This window comes from Pseudorca crassidens, chromosome 19 (assembly GCF_039906515.1).
Source record: "Pseudorca crassidens isolate mPseCra1 chromosome 19, mPseCra1.hap1, whole genome shotgun sequence".
Lineage (NCBI taxonomy): Eukaryota > Metazoa > Chordata > Mammalia > Artiodactyla > Delphinidae > Pseudorca > Pseudorca crassidens.
This window is the reverse complement of record NC_090314.1, coordinates 18,084,831-18,102,036: the sequence shown is the minus strand read 5'-3', so window position 1 is coordinate 18,102,036 and position 17,206 is coordinate 18,084,831. Positions and strand designations below refer to the sequence as shown.

The 17,206-nt window shown below is 39.9% G+C and overlaps 2 protein-coding genes across 2 annotated transcripts in view; one reads left to right on the top strand and one right to left on the bottom strand.

The window, feature by feature from the left end:
- Positions 1-1,126: 1,126 nt before the first annotated feature.
- CRYBA1 (crystallin beta A1) lies at positions 1,127-7,693 on the top strand. Its single transcript, XM_067715579.1, has 6 exons — positions 1,127-1,157; positions 2,534-2,598; positions 3,614-3,732; positions 4,982-5,123; positions 7,132-7,274; positions 7,546-7,693. Exons 1-6 carry the CDS (start codon positions 1,127-1,129, stop codon positions 7,691-7,693), a joined length of 648 nt encoding a protein of 215 aa, XP_067571680.1.
- Positions 7,694-8,476: 783 nt separating this feature from the next.
- The window catches only part of NUFIP2 (nuclear FMR1 interacting protein 2), a 28,935-nt gene continuing 20,205 nt past the window's right edge, over positions 8,477-17,206 (bottom strand). The window contains exon 4 of the mRNA XM_067715578.1: positions 8,477-16,920. Coding sequence (XP_067571679.1) covers positions 16,868-16,920 — 53 coding nt within the window. The 3' untranslated portion in view covers positions 8,477-16,867. The remainder of the gene's footprint in view (positions 16,921-17,206) is intronic.

The following is a 17,206-nucleotide window of genomic DNA, read 5'->3' as shown; positions in this document are numbered from 1 at the left end:
GGGCTCAGACAAACCTGAGTTCCAGGCCAGAGAGATTGGCAGAGGGATTGGGAGAACTTTACTAGGAAAAGTTTCTTCCTCTCTCCAAGCTGCTATGAGATTTTCTACAGGATCTGTCACCAGAAGGAGAGTAGGATAATATGTAATAATAAACCTACGATGTGTCAGGCAGATAGTATCTCCTTTTTGGGGGTTGAGAGAAGCTGAATAACTTGCCCAGTCACCCACCCAGGGGGAGTTGGGATCTGAACTCACATCCGCCAGGCTCACCCATGGCAACCTCCACCCATGCACCCTCCTCCTTCTCACAGTAGCTATGATTCTTGAACCACACATCCTCCCCTTCAGGGCTCCTGGGGAGGCCCCCAATCACCACACACTCTTCTCACCAAGAGCCCTGAAATTCCAGGGAGAAATCATTTTACCTGTTTGGGTACCTTGGGCCTGTGAGACTGCTAAGGGCCTAAAGCAATATATTTTTTAAAAACCTCAAAAGATTTATTGGCTCCAAATTTGAAAAAGAAAGCTGCGAAATTAAAATGAATATTTAATAACATAGCTACAGAGAGAGTCCTGTCTACTAGCTGACCATAACTGAATTCGGCTCTTGCATAGTTATACATATAAATATGGTATAATGAAGATTTCCAAGCACACACTGAACCATTTTTTTAAAAAATAGAGTTCAGAATTGTAATAATCCTTTGCATTTTTAAACAAAAACAACCAAAACGTATATCCTGTATGAGAAGGGAGGTGCGTTTTGATGTGTTTGTTACGACATGGGGTCTTAGAAGGTCCTGGGGTGGCGAGAGGAAGAGAATCTGGAGAAGAGTAGGGGACAAGATGCACGCAGAGGCCTGTCCTCACCTCCCAGCTGCTCTGAGAGCAAGTCCACAGCAGCCAAGGCCTGCACAGCCAGCCTTGCCCACAGCAGCAGGGCCTCTCTGGATTTCTGTATCCCAGGTTTAAACAAAGCCCTGAGGGATGCCCGCCCAGCAGGCTGAGCCACCAAAGCTCTGGGATCAGGGGGAACAAAAGCAGAGGGAAAGCAGAGTGCTGACAGGGCCGGAGGGCATCAGCCGCAGGGCTATAAAGAGCAGGGCCATAGAGGAAGTGGCACCAGATGGAGACCCAGACTGTGCAGCAGGAGCTGGGTGAGTAAGGCCTTGAGGGGTGCTCTGGTCCTTCCTTTCCTTCCCCTGCAGAAACATGCCCAGAAGGGGGACCCCGTCTTCCTGCCTTGTGGTCAGAGCCTCTGAAGATGGCTGGAGAAGACTGGGGTACTCTGGGGGAGGTAGTCTCCTCTTGCCACCCCAAGAGGAGTCACTTACATGACAATAACCACTGCCCTAGCAACCACGGCTGGGAGGGGGCATGGGGCCCCAAGAAATGACGGGCTCCAGGGGCATAGGGAGAAGGTAGGGGGGCAAGAGCTAGGAAGTGCTTGTTCAGAGGTTCAGAACGGAGAGTTACGTCACAGAGTTTATATGCATCAGTCCCTGGGCCAATACCAGCCAGAGGGAAAAGCTATGAATGGCTGTTCTGAGTTAAGAAAATTGACGTCCACCTGCCTGTCTTCTTTCTTCCCTTCCTCCTTGACCTCTGCCCCCTGTCCTTCCCTCCTTTACTCTTCCTACCATCTTTTTCTATCTACCTCAGCTCTATGAGCCTCCTCACCTGTAAAATGGGGACAATGATAGTGCTTCCCTCATAGGCTCATTGTGAAGATTAAATGTATTAATGCATGTAAAGCATGTAGGACAGGGCCTGGCATAGGGTGGGCCACTGTTCAGTGTTAGCTATTATGATCATCCTCTTTTCTTCCTCACTTTCCTTCGGTAAGTCTTTCAATGCCGCCCGTCCCCCTCCTTAAACACGCACCACCCCAACGTGGGCTCAGCATGGTGCTACACCAGTCACTCTGGAGACCCAGGCCCTGCCATGGAGATGTTCACCCAGGACATATTCAATAGGAAGACAGCTCAGTACTGTGATGAGCGCTGGAAATGAGGAAAGAAAGCAAGTCACCATAGGCTGGGGAAAGCAGCAAAGTCTCCGGAAGCAAGACCAAGGCTGGGTAGGTCTAGAAGGCAGAGAAGTAGGGAGGGAATGGTGCATGGCTGTGCACAGCTGGTCCGTTTGAGGGCTGTGAGAAGCCAGGTGACAGTGGTAATATGAAGCGTCTGGACTGGATGGCTGCCAAGGGGTTTATACTGGGGTATGTAAGACTGAGGCGATGCTGCCACCAGCAGCGGGTGCCTGGAGGCAGGCAAGAGGACGAGAGCCACGTTTATCAAGTGGTCATGGCATCTGTTCAATGCTCTACCTGCGTTATTGCTTCTAATCCTTACAATAACTCTGCGCATAGAAGTTTTACCGATGGAAAACAACTGAGGCTCGGCTAGTGAGAGGCAGAGCCAGCGTCCCAACCAAAGTCTGTTTACTGGACTTCAAGCCTCCTTTACTTCCGCCTGTGCTCCTCTTCCCTCACCCCAGAGACCATGTCATTGGTGTGTGTTCTGTCTTCCAGAATCCCTTCCAACCACCAAGATGGCTCAAACTAACCCCATGCCGGGGTCTGTGGGGCCATGGAAGGTAAGCCCATCGCTATCACAGGGAAAATTGAGGACTCCATCAGGGCAGGGGGTATAATACCACCTCAGAGCAGGCCTCAGAGCTGTGCTTTTCCATGGGACAGTGACCGACCAATAAAACACCAGCTTGTAGGGGAAGGGTTCACCCAAAATCCAGATGCTGTCTCAGGAAGGTTCTTCTCAGGGTGCCCCATTCGGACAGAAGAAGGATGACCCCGGAAGCCCATGATGGGTGGGAAACGATACCTAGTTTTCTAGGTCAATTTTCCTCCACACCGCTAAAATCATCTTAAAATAGAGCAGCCCAAGTGAATTATGACATGGAAAAACTGAGGGCCCAGAAATGAGGACAGATTTGCCACCAGATCCCAAATAAATGGTTGGACTATGGTCTCCTGACTCCCAACGTGAGGTTGGTTGTAACCACTGCCTGAAGTGGGCTGGTCCTCAGCCACTGTTTCCCTTAACACCCCTACCTTCCTCACTGGGTCAACTCTTGAGTCCTGTTCACAGCTTTGGGAGTTGTCCTCTAGCCAGGTTCAAGAGCCAAGTTCTAGTTCAAGGTATGAAAGGGGTTTATCACAACTCTCCCTTTACTCTTTAGGTTTCTATAGCAGGTGTGGCTGGAGAAGCTAAGAAATAATTCACAGGGAGGCCCTGGGTCTCCCAGATTCATGGCTTCTGGCCACACTTATGCAGGAAGCATGGTGGAGTAAGAGTCCACAAATCATTGGTACGCCCACTAGGTCGGCTATCACCCCCGGAGGACAATTCCTGTCAGAAACCAATCCCCACGCCTCATCCTGGCTGGGCATGTAAACACCGCCAACCAGTGCTATTAGTTCAAACCCCTTCTTAACCCAGTCTACACTAGAAGAGACCTCATCAGGCCTCCTGGGCTGCAGCTAGTGATGGAAAACATAGTTTCAGACACAGGTTAAGATGTTGGCCTGGGCCTCTGTTCTTCCTGATGTACCACTTTCTAGCTCTGTTTTCCCATTTTAATCCCATTTCAGATAACCATCTATGACCAGGAGAACTTCCAGGGCAAGAGAATGGAGTTCACCAGCTCCTGCCCAAATGTCTCTGAGCGCAGTTTTGACAATGTCCGGTCTCTCAAGGTGGAATGTGGCGCGTGAGTATAGACCTCAGCAGAACATCAGGCCCCTTATTTCTGGTCCCTTCAGACATGTGGCCATAAAGGTGGAGATCAGGGAAGAAAGATGTTCCCCCAAACTCTAATCATTTCTGGGAGAGCAGCCTCCATACTTAAGTAATCTCAAAAAAAACCCAAAAGTCACTACATACGTAATTTAGTAACTCAAAGCTGGAAGGAACATGAGGTTCTTAGTGCCTTGGTATTAGATTTGGGGGGGATTAAAGAAATATATACCATGGGGTGGGGCAGTGATGGTATCAGTTCTGTGCTTCTGGAGCCCAGAGGCTTCTGCCTGGGATTCCCTCAGAATAGCCACAAGCCCCTTGAGTTTTTCTTTCCTACAGAAAAGAGAGAGGAAAATATCAAGCTACAGCTTCACAGCTAACTCCCCTCCATGTCCCAGAGCAGACACTGTTAGCTAATTTCTCTTTGTAAAAAGGAACTCAACTCCAGAGAGTAATTGTAGTTCCTAGCTAGTCTTTCAGGAGTTTCTTGGTGGTGGTTAATCTCCTTGGCAAGGAAGACCCTCTCTTGTCTTCTTACTCTTGGCAAGTTAGTTGAGGCCTTGATCATCAGCCTGAAAACACAAAGGCAAGGACTCTACTTTGGCCTAGGCAGAACTGGCCGTGCATGTAGATAGGTTTCCACAAGTTGCTCACCCCCAAAATTGAGCTCTTCAACCCTTAAAGTAAAATTCTTTAAGGTGTCATCAGTAACTGAGACCTGGTTGTGAAAAATCAATCTGAGGTGTTTTAATAAATAAGGTATAGGTATATATAGGCATGCAGAAGAACCCACAAAGTGACAAGGAAACAAGAGACTAGTCATTCATCAGCTGCCTGTTCATCCCTTTGCTTCCTTAGAAAGAAGTCAATAGGTTTGGCTGGAGCCAAAGCAATAGTCAGTCACTAGATCCTGAACCTGGAGCTCCAAGTAGAGAATAAGGTAACTTGGAAAGGAAATATAATTTTAAACTGACTTTGTCAATACTCATTACTCAGGCCAGTGAAGTACACCTCTTCAGTGGATAACCCCAAACAAATATATTTACAAACCCACATAGTGCAGCTGCCATTCTCCACCTCTCATGATAAAAGTATTACTTTGTATGGCTTTAATTGGATATTTTACCCCACTGTTAACATCTAAAACAAAAGATGCCTTCTCCATGAGGCCATGTAAGCTCTGAACACCATGAACAAACACCATTACTTGTCTTTGGCAGCTGGATTGGTTATGAGCATACCAGCTTCTGCGGGCAACAGTTTGTCCTGGAGAGAGGAGAGTACCCTCGCTGGGATGCCTGGAGCGGGAGTAATGCCTACCACATTGAGCGCCTCATGTCCTTCCGCCCCATCTGTTCAGCTGTGAGTCCCTGAAATTTTCATTTCTGTGCATGTGGGGGATGGATAAGAGAGGGTGCATATGGACTGACACTTATGTTATTTCCCATCAGTTATGCTGAAATGTGGCAGGAAGGAAAAAAGTATAAAAAGAAAAACGCTGCTCCCTTAGTTTCTAAGTTTACCATTTGATTTTTTCCTCTCCTAGATGGTATTTTTATTAAGCTAAAAGTAAGGGCTTCTTATAGGTGTCAGGAAGCGGGTACTCAGGAGCCCAGATCTTCAGAAGTGCAATAGGATAATTAGTGAGAGCACTTACCATGTAATAAAAGTAAATCCTGGGCCAGTTAAATTTCAATCTGTGTATCATTTTACCTAGAAACAGGGTAATGCTGAAGTAACCCTTTAGTACAGTGCAATGACTGAAGAAGTAGGCAAGAGCTCCAGCACCTCTTATCTTTGATTCCTAACTCTTGTTTCTAACACTAAGCAATATTCAATTATGCATCAGAATGGGATGCTTTTAGTCTTTTGGAGAATTCAAGCAGAAGCAGGATGACCTTGAGGGATGTGTTGAAAAATGATCCCTACATTGGGAGTAAGGCTAGGCTAAAACCTTTTCAAATGTTCATCTATATCATGTGATTTTCTCATGATTTTAGCTGTTAATTATCTCATCTTAAAGTCCTACCAAAATTCAAGTAGTGGAAATGGTAAACTAAACTGTTCTAGAACTAAAAGGTATTTAGTATTTCCCTATCTGGATGTGTTTTCATCTCACTTTAACTCCGATTTTTTTCCTCTAATGTATTGATATAATGTACACATAGTGAAATGCACAAATCCTAAGTGTATATTCTTATGAGTTATGAAAAACATGTATACCCACATAACCAACACCCTAACCAGATAGAGAACAATTCCATTGCCCCATAAAATTACCTGGTGTCCCTTTCCAATCAATTGCTCCTTTCCACTTGCTATCACTAAGGCTAGTTTTGCCTGCTTTTGAACTTCATAAAGGTTAGTCTCTGCCTTCTTAATGCCTGTGTAGTCTTCATATCCCCTACTGGACATTTACATTGTTTCCAATGCCATGCACACACACAAACACTTAGGCACACATGGACTTACTTTTCCTATCAATTTGTGGGATCTTTTCCACATTACAATTAATCCTTTGGTTGGCTGTGTGTTTCAAATATTTTTCCTGCTGTCATAATTTTCCTTCATTGGTCTTTCGTTGTTCCAAAGTATATCAGTTATTTGTACATCTTAAATGTTATGGTATTGGGACTTCCCTGGTGGCGCAGTGGTTAAGAATCCGCCTGCCAATGCAGGGGACATGGGTTCGAGCCCTGGTCCAGGAAGATGCCACATGCCACGGAGCAACTAAGCCCGTGCGCCACAACTGATGAGCCTGCGCTCTACAGCCCGCAAGCCACAACTACTAAGCCCACGTGCCACACTACTGAAGCCCGTGTGCCTAGAGCCTGTGCTCCACAAGAGAAGCCACCGCAATGAGAAGCCCGCGCGCCGCAACTAGAGAAAGCCCGCGCACAGCAACGAAGACCCAACGCAGCCAAAAAGAAAGATCTTAAAAATCTTAAATGTTATGGTATTAAACTGGATTAAACAGGATAACCCAATTTTTAAAATTTTTTTTTGCGGTACGCGGGCCTCTCACTGTTGTGGCCTCTCCCGTTGCGGAGCACAGGCTCCGGACGCGCAGGCTCAGCGGCCATGGCTCACAGGCCCAGCCACTCCGCGGCATGTAGGATCTTCCTGGACTGGGGCACGAACCTGTGTCCCCTGCATCGGCAGGCGGACGCTCAACCACTGCGCCACCAGGGAAGCCCAGGATTACCCAATTTTTAAAATCTCTGTATTGCCTGAAATATTTTTACAATTAATGATCATGTACTTCCTCCTGTAAACCAGGAGAGTTTTGAGTTTGATAAATGTGGTAAAGAATTACAATGACAGCCTTAACACCGGTACTAAACTTAAAAAAAAAATTTCTGCATTATAGAATCATAAGGAGTCTAAGATTACCATCTTTGAGAAAGAAAACTTTATTGGACGACAATGGGAAATCTGTGATGACTACCCCTCCTTGCAAGCCATGGGTTGGTTCAACAACGAAGTTGGTTCCATGAAGATACAATGTGGAGCGTAAGTGCATCTCAGTTTTTCCTCCCCCAGACATTCCTGTATGGAAGGATTTATGTTGACTACTCTCATACCTTTTTTCATAATCAAGGTTAATTTTCAGCTGGTTGTAGGTATCTGCTCACAAATGGTGCCTGGCGTATTTAGGATGGCTCTTGTTTTCTAAGCCTAAAAGCCTTCCATATCATTGTGTCGAGGAAAGAGGCTCAGGTTTGGGGGTCTTGACCAGGTTCCTAACTAGTTCTAATAATCCAATCTGCTTTGGCTTTCCTAGCTGGGTTTGCTACCAGTATCCTGGATACCGTGGCTATCAGTATATCTTGGAATGTGACCATCATGGAGGAGACTATAAACACTGGAGAGAGTGGGGTTCTCATGCCCAGACTTCCCAGATTCAATCAATTCGCCGTATCCAACAGTAGTGGATTAGAAGCTCCAAGTAACAATTCCCCAAGCACGAGTCCTTGCTAAGCAATCTAGAATGAATTTTATGTTCTGCTCAGATACTGCTTCCAAATGTTAGCTGCTGAAATCCACAATAAATGTCATTAAAAAAAACCCAACAACTTTGTAGACTGAATTAACTACCATGCTTTATAGAAATCACATTTACATGTCTGAGAATCTTAAAAGACAAGCTTCAGTAAAACCCCAAGTTCCCTTTTGTGTCCTTGCAAGTCACTTACCTGGCCAAGGACAATGATTCCCTATTTCAAAGAACATGAAAGCATATAACCCAAATGCATCAGTCTATATAGTGACACACACTTTTGGTAAATGTTTTTTCATCTTTTCTAACCCCCACTCTAATGTTGATGTTAGCACTGTTTTTTTTTTCACTTGTGACAAATCAATGCTAAACAAACTTAGGAAGTTTCTCAAATATGCATTGCCATATTGCTTAACTGCTTAGCTCAATTTCAGTTTCTTATTTCAACTGGAAGAACATAAGGCTCAATGTCATGACAAAAGGCAGGATAGCTGCTCTCACAACCGATTTTTCCATACATATGGCAATTCTTAAGTACCTTAATAACCTGTATGATTAGAAAAAAAACCATGACCTATGACCATGCTATATTTAAGACAAATTATTTGTACATTTGACACTTTGAAAAAAATATTATCAATGTCATGATCTTAACTTAGTTTTCAGTAGTTTTTTTGAATTAAAGCACACAAAAGATGATAACACAAACACCTCAGAAACTTTAAAATTTTTTATTCAACAATGTACACTTATTGTCTCTTAATTTGATCTACAAATTTCTCAAGTTTTTTTTCCTGATAAAATAAGTAAATCTGGGTATGGATGTAGAGTGTTTGTAATTTGTATTTTTAAAACACTGAACATGAAGTAAGACACCAATAAAGGAAGATCATCATGAAACTGACACTTCCTCAGAATCCATGACATCAGAAACAGCTATGGCAAATACCTAAGCATTTAGCAAAAGGGTAAATTTCTGGCCACTGTTCTTGTATCTAGAAAAGACCTATCATTCTGGACTGGTCAAAACAAACACTGAAAAAACATTTTTTAAATTGGGAGATGGAAGGAAAAAAATCCTCTAACATAATTGTAGCCCATTAATTGTCCTCTCCCCCAGATTAAGAGGTAACTCAGCTCCTAAGTGCTGATGCACACAAGACACAGAAATTACTTTGCTCCTCCAATAATGTTCTAAGACTGAACATGTGAACCACTGACAGATGCTGAGGAGTAGTCATAGCCATCAAAGATGATGCTATACTCCTGCATTCATGCCTTTTAAGGCCATGCATTATGGGCCACCTTTCACATCTTGATTAGTAGACTTAGATTTTAACTGTCACTTTCAGTGAAGGTATAGAAGGGTTTTGCTGTGTTTTCAAAGACAACAACATACATTAAGAGCACACTTGATGATAGAGAAGTAATATTCTTCTATACATAGGAAAAAGCTATAAAACAGAAATATTTCTTTTATATCTAGGAGCAAGGGGAAAATACCATTAGTATTATCTCTACTTAAACATATTAGCCTCTTCTACAAAGGTCCGGAAGAGAATATAAAACAATCTTTTAGAAGATGATTTGACAAAACCTGGCCAGTACATCTACACAACCTTTAAGTACACATACATGTGAAGTAAAGCTATTTAGTACATGCAGACTGCAGCAATTAAACCAAATCAGCTCAGTTTCTAACTTGTTCTAATCAGCTTGGGCAGTTTTAAAAAGATACACATCATCTTTAACCTGTGCTTTGATCTTTAAAGAATTGAATGATTCTTATCTCAAGTCAGTCATTCATTCAGTAAACCAAATTTATGCTAAAGCAAAGGTAAAAAGGCTATCCTACCTTTAAACCAGGTTTAGAGGTTTAATATAGAATTGTCACAGAACTCCATGTGGCAAAGGTCCTTCCTTCACTTCAGTTTCAATTACTTCCCATTTCTATTTGATCAAATCAACGAAAATTTCATTGAAGAGTATCCAACAGTTTGGAAAGCTGATAAAACTGCCCTGTTTCAAAAAAAAGCCCTTTAGCAGACATGAGTCAAGCTCTCATTTTAAACCTATGTTATTAAAATAGGTGCCAATTTTCCTCTCTTCTAGTTCCACTGATGAGCTAGCCCAGAACTCTAACTTTGAGCCATGTTTCTAAACATGGTAAAGCTAAGAGCAGCAAAGTAATAAGGATAGGTCACTTTTGGTAATGACACACAAATTAAACTTTCAAGACATGTGCATAGCTTTATTCATCTACTTAGATCTAACCTTTTCATGGAGCTTCGGCAAAATTCGAGTGTGCAAAATGCATTTCTAAAACGTAATGCAAGCAAAGCTTTTCACATTTACACTGGCAGGAAATACAGAGAAACTAACAAGTCACAGTAGGGAGAGTTCAGATCTTTTTTTTTCTTTTTTTTAATGACAGAATTGCACAGTTCATTATTTTGAGACAATTGTTGCAGACATAAATATTTAAAATTTTCTAAGCAAGGTGCTTTAACAATAAAAAATTTTAAAGTTGGAAAGAGCCAATAACTTGGATCATAGCTCACATAGAATTCCAAATGAAAGTGGACTCCATTATCTCCCTAGATTTTGCAAACAATGCTTTTTATAACACTAAAGGAAACAGCAAGCTGAAACTTCTTTCAAAGCACACAAGAAATGGTGTCATCACATTACTTGAAGAAGGTGCTGAGCGGGGAGGGAAAGAAAGTGAAGAATCCTTTTACTATTTCCCACTACAGAACAGCCACTAACAGACTAAGAACTGAAAAAAAAAAAAAAAAGGAAAAGATACAACCAAAAAAGTAAATCAAATCACTTCCCAGTTTATAAAATAGTTCCAGTTTGTGACGAGATCTGTAACTTTAAACAGAGAGCACCAGTTGGGTGATAGAATGAGCATTTCATACTGCATAAAAATTAGTGAGGTGGTAAGAACCATCAACTATCTCAGGCATTGTAACATGGCCTTTCCAATTTTTTTTTTTAATATACATGCAAGGCACATTGATATAAAAATAGATCTCTGGCCAACAAATATATTAAATAAGCAAATTAAAATTTTGGCTTTGCAATATTGGCAACATCAAAATATAATCAGATAGCTTTGGACCACATCTCTCTCTCATATTCTTCCACCCCATTTGGTGTTTTTCCTCCATCATATTGGGTTCAATCTCCTTCAAGTTTGAGTACGTGCTTGAGAAACGACTTTTCCTCTTGTAAAGTAGCATAAGTTTATCTTTCCTAAGTAAAAGTACGCTAGAGAAGAATAGCTGGTTTTGATTGATTTGATTAAACTAAATCGGATTGGCTTGGGGCAACATTATTTCTCCTCTGTATACAAACAAAAATAAGCTCCCAGTATATATAGTAGACAATTGTTTTCTTTCTAAAAGATCAGCAACAAACCAATGATACTTCCTTTAAGCCATTCTTCCCAACTCCTCTTTTTGAGGCAGAGGGAATAACAGAAGCAAAATTAAGATTTAAAAGATTTTCAGTAGTAGAAGACATTTTAAGGCCAAAACGTGTAATACTAACAGAATTTGTATTTTCCTAAGTTAATGTCCTTCATAGGCCAATACCATAAATAATTTGTACTGATTCCCTCCCAAAGAGAATTTTTAAATTCATTCACTTTTGTTAGTGGCTGTGCTACAGGAAAGGTATCAAAGCAACCTATAAAGGTATGGTATATAGTAATGTAAAAAGTGCATCACATTCTTGATTTTTCAGTTTCTCATAGCAGCAGCAGGATTAATCCAAGACAGAAAATAGTTGTATTCTCATCCTAAAAATGCAACAATACCTAATGAAATGTATTCAGTATCATGAAAGGATCCTCCTCCACGGAGGATAAAGGAAACAAACAGGGGTAAACTAAAGGCATTCATTCATATTTACATATTAAACCACTTTTGTTAACACCAAATCTTTACACCTAGCAAAAGAAATATTTAAGAATAAAGCAGACATTACTAAAGCAGTATCCATTTTTGGAGCCTTTGTTTAGCACCTGAGGAGAAAAGGATTTATGGAAAGCTCTGCAATTTACCTCAAGTTGGTTTTGTTGGTCTACAGAGTAAAATTTTGATATGCAATCAAAGTGAAACTGAATTGGAAAATGTCTGTAACTATTTTAATAAGGCTGCAGAAAAGGGATACTGCAGTACTATAAAATGGCTTTAGAACTCTGGACATAAACAAAATCTTACGGATAAATAGGGAAGTCTGAATCAGCAAACCCACTTGTGAGGATGGCTGTTCCATAGGTTTCTAGCACATAACTGCTATTTGACACTCCCAGTAATGCAAAAGCAATATACCATTCATGCTTCACTGAGTGTTTTTATCGTGTAGACAACTTAAAACTCTATTTATTCGTAAGACCCTTCTTGAGTAGCAAAATGGTGTGAAATTTAGTTTAAAACTCGGTAAATTTTGAGTGAAGTGAAATTTTGCTTTTCAGTGAAGCCAATGATTCATCATTCTTTAAACCAACCCAGGGTGGTCCTGGTTCTCACACATCTGAACAGACTGATGTATATTTAAAAAGAAACATTTTAAGATACTTAAAGCAGAAGCCCATCTTTCTCAAAATAAAAGAATCCTGGTGCTCTGTCAATTAATTACATTAATGAAAATAACATCAATATTAAGAACTAATGATAACCTAATGCATCTCTGCAAACATAAAGCAGTTATTATTCTTTTAGTCTTATCCTCTGCCCCTCCCCTTTAAACAAATATCAACATTTTTTGGGGAAAAAAGCTGAGCAAATTCTACCCTTTCTTTTAAAAATTCAACAGTAAAATTATGGGTAGGACTATTAAAAGACACTGCCTGATCAGAATCTACAACTGGTGCAGCATTAACAGACCTGATCATAATATGTATTTGTCCCACTATAGTGTCTGTTTTACACAGTTAGCACAGGTATACAAGAGGGATCATGTGTTATTTGAGGATATGGCTCAGTGGCATAACTATTCTCATAATCCTTGGAAAGTGTAGACTTTTAATCTATTTCTAGAACTTGAGGAAGAAAGCCTTGAAAGAATGACTTCCTCCTTATTCAAAGTCCTCTTCTAAATTTCCTTGACTGTGGCCATTTGGTACATGACATACAATTTCACTAAAAAAGTTTACAGCAAAAAATAAACCATTAGATGCCTCCAACTGGGTTAGCAACAAGCCTAACAACCAAGTACGGAACTACCACTGCTATGTAATGTTTTGTGAAAGAAACACATTTTGTACTGTGGACAACACTCATTGAGGTTTGTCATATTTTCCCTAGAAACGGTTATTTGAAAAAACAATGCAGCACTTTTTTTCCTTTATAAAGTTTTTGCAGATTCTGTGATGATTAGGGTAAGCAGATGATTAAGGAAAACAGCAAAATTCTAAACCTCTCCAGCCATTTAAGGAAAAACAAACTGCCATTAACAAATTCCTAGTTATTGTCTATCCACTCCTAGAAAGTAGAGGAGGAGGAAGGGCTGACTACAGATGCTGTAAATACATTGTATGTGAAAGCTCATTATTACTGAAGTCAGAGGGAAGGCTATGGAATTAACTTCAGTTCAGCAAAGTGGGGTGAATGAAGAGAAAGATAAATACACCCTGTCTTTTGTGGGGAAGGGGAATTATTCAAGACATCTACAAGAGAGTGGTATGTGACACAGACACCTACAATCAAGACAGATTTAAAAAGAAATCTTCACCCTTAATTAGTATCTTCATAGCTATTAAAAAAATAGGTCATGATTTCATTCTTAGTGCCATTTTTCAAATACTACCCTTTTAAGGATTAAAACCACCTGACTTTATTCTGTGTAATGAAAACAAATGGCACAAAATAAATACAAGTTCATTCTCTGAATACTAATATAATGTCTTACACACATTCATTTACTAATTTTTAATATCTCCCTCTCTCTCACACACACAAGCACTCAACAAACACACACACAGACACACACCTTTTCAGTCTTTATAATGGAGGGATGTTAAAAATCCCCTCTAGACTGTATTTGGTTTATGCTACAGTACTAATACTCTGAGTTGAAGAAAAATTCTTTATACCGAACAATAACACATCAATGTTATTTAAATGTGCTAAATTAATCACAGCTGAAGCTTACACAAAATAATCAGAAAACATCAACTCTTAAGATTTTTCTTTTTTTAATAAGTGCTCTGTAAGGAATTGTGTGAGGACCTAAGAAAGATTGCGACAAGTAGAGTTAAGTGTTACCAAACAGCACAAAGGAGACATGTCTCAAAAGTCCTGCTTGTACCTAGGCAAGTAAGTCCATTAACCCAATGCCCCCAAAATACTGACAGTTAATTATAGGGCACTAGGGTTCCAGAAGGTTAAGAGACATCCCTAACTCTATACCTCTAACCATATAATCAAGGAAATTTCAGTGGGGAAATCAAAGTGAAATGTTGCATTGTTTCATTTAGAAGTGAGACTCAAAAACCTTTGGACAGACACAGAGATGGGGTACATTCTCTTTTTGGCTTCTCTAAACATGGAGGCCTGAGGGATGTGGAAGGGAAGTAGAAAAGCAATGACAACTTTCAAAAGGTATTTTCAAGTAAGTGTTGCTTCTAAATTAAAAATTCAGATGCGGGCTTTTTTTTTTTTTTCCTTTTAAAATATATATTCATTCAACCTCTGTATATCACAAACCCAGAAAGTTTCTTGTGAGTTGTGACACAGAAGAGCTTTCAAATTCCAGGTAAGCAAAATGGATGTTTAAAAAAAGGAGGGTGACAAGGGGAGAGGGAGAGAATCTGGCCCTAAGGCGACAAGTGGTTACACAAGGCAATTGAACACACAGCAGAACTTTAAAACCTGTAAAACAAACTGGAGCCTTTTTTTTTTCCTTTAATCAACCTTGTATCTTTTTTTTTAACCTTTTGAAAATTTTTATTTAAAAAAAAACACAAAAACACAGACTTCTTTCACTTCAGTATGTGGTATGATGCATTTTCCAGTTTGTTCAATGCTTTAAAGCTCAAGGATGCCTCTGCTTTCAATTGTACATGGGCCTGAAGCATCCTAGCTTTTGGCAAGCAGGCAGGAGACTCAACAAAAATCAAAATAGAACAAGGCAGACTAAATGCAGGGCACATCTGTAAACATATTATACATTTGAAAATTACAATATCTGTAAAAGTGATACAGTTTACAGGGGAAATGAAACTATCTGGAACTGGCCTACCACAAGTTTCTGAACCTGGACTGATACAATAAGTTATTATATATATATATTATGTATAAAAGTTTTGTTTACATCAAGTGGAATTGGCAATCCATGCTTATACTTTTAAAATCTAAGCAGGGCAGAAATCCAGACTATAAAGATATTTTCTCTACTCTATGCTGAGTCCAACAGCTTCTTTCACAAACTACTTGTTAAAAGCCTCAAATAATCAACAAAACAAGAAAACTCATCCATACTACAGTCGCTCAAAACTGGACATTTCTTAAGCAAAAGGGTTGAGCAAAAGTAGTTACTTTCTCCCCAAATACCCCTGGGGATCCAGTCTACTTTTATTAGAAGACTACATCTCTCTATATAAATGCCCTGCTATTTTAACCTGTATTTGACATACATGGATATACTAATTTCTATGTGTGTGTGACGCAATGCTATGTCAGGCCAGAGAACTTGTTTTTACGCCACTAACACCACCCAATCTTAAATTGGACCCTTAGTTTCTGCACACACAAAAAAATTTATTTTAGCATGCTATATACAAGCTGCAGTGCAACAGGATGGTAATGTGATGATAAGACAGGGCTAATGCTCTTCTCTGCCCAAAAGAAAATTTCCAGAATTTCACATTATTTTCTTTAAAAAACCCATTTGCTCTAGTATTAAAATATATTTATTAAGATATAATCAGAAGCTAATAAGCTCAGAAGTATAGTCTGAATGGAAACACACCTTCTATAGGCAGGGTTTATTACCTCCTCACTGGCTAAAAACATGAAGTTTCATAGTTTTCATGGACTTTTTTCTTCCCCCTTTAGATTATTTCTGAGAAATTAAAAGAGAATTTACAGAAAGGTACAGAAGCTTCTCTTCAGATGTTTGATGAAAAACAAGAAAAACAGCACATTTAGTGTTAGTGACAGAGAGCAAGTCCGGAGCACCTACAGTTGAAAAGCAGAATATATTTTTGCTCCCACTTACACAATTACATTAAAATATGGGCACAGGAGTATTTTTCCATATTAAATATCTAAAGCCAATTGTTTGTTCTGTAACTTTTCTTTAAATGACACTCATGGATTCTTTACTTATTAAAGTCCAATATGTAACCAAAGCCAAGTGAACTATGTACCACCAACTATTCCAGAACTGTAGAACTTCAATGCCCTCCCCTATCCCCACCCCACAAAAAAATAAAAGGAAAGAAAGAAAATATTTCCCCAACACCCCACAGAGGTTGCTTAACTCCTGGCAAGACATGCAAATCATATTCTCTAAAAAAATACACCCCTGCAAACTTCAAGGCATTTTATCCAGCATTCTCGCAGGGCTCATAGTATAACCAAAAGATCAAGGGAGGAGTGGGGAAAAATGTTGAATCATTCTGGGTTCCCCGTGATTAGTGTATCACTTTAGTCACAGAACAAGATACAGAGATCTTTTAAGTGGATTTGCCTTTCCAGTGGGTCATTTGTTGCCCAAGTTGATGACAGCAGGAACTTTAGAACCACGCTTGTTAATAAGTCCATATTCATTAATCACTTGCATTCACACTTAAAAACGAAAACTAACAAAAGAAAAAAGAAAAAAAACTATTCAGTACCAGAGATTAAATAACCATGTGTAGTCTCTTGAAATAAATTTGATTCCTTAAGAAGTCTAATTACTTTCAGGTGCCTTTTTTTAAATAACTATATATATATATGTGTATATATATATATTTGTATATATTATCCTGTGATTCTACTTATGGTTCCTCTGCTGCGTTGAAGATCTAGGAGCATAAAAGCCTTGTGTCCCCCATGAACGGTGGCTCTAATGCTGCAGAAAGGTTACAAATAGGCAGTCTGGTCCTTCATTGATCTGGACTATCCATGGCTTCATTGTAAGTGATTATCCTTTTGGGATCTGGAGGGAAGTTTAAAAAATAAACACATAAATAAAAACGAAGTCTGAAATCCCCAAATGCCCATGTTCAAAAAACAAATCCCAAATAACCATCATCATGTAAACTCCTTTTATGAAAACACAATTTAAAGGCCATTTCCTCTTTGTATCAACACATGTGTGATTCACTTTTTCTCAAATAAATCCGCCTCAATGGATTCCCAGCATAAAGGTCCTCGAGCCAGTGAGGGGCCTCAACGCCTACAGGTTAAGAGGGTTGAGTTCAATTAACCAGGACAATGTGCTT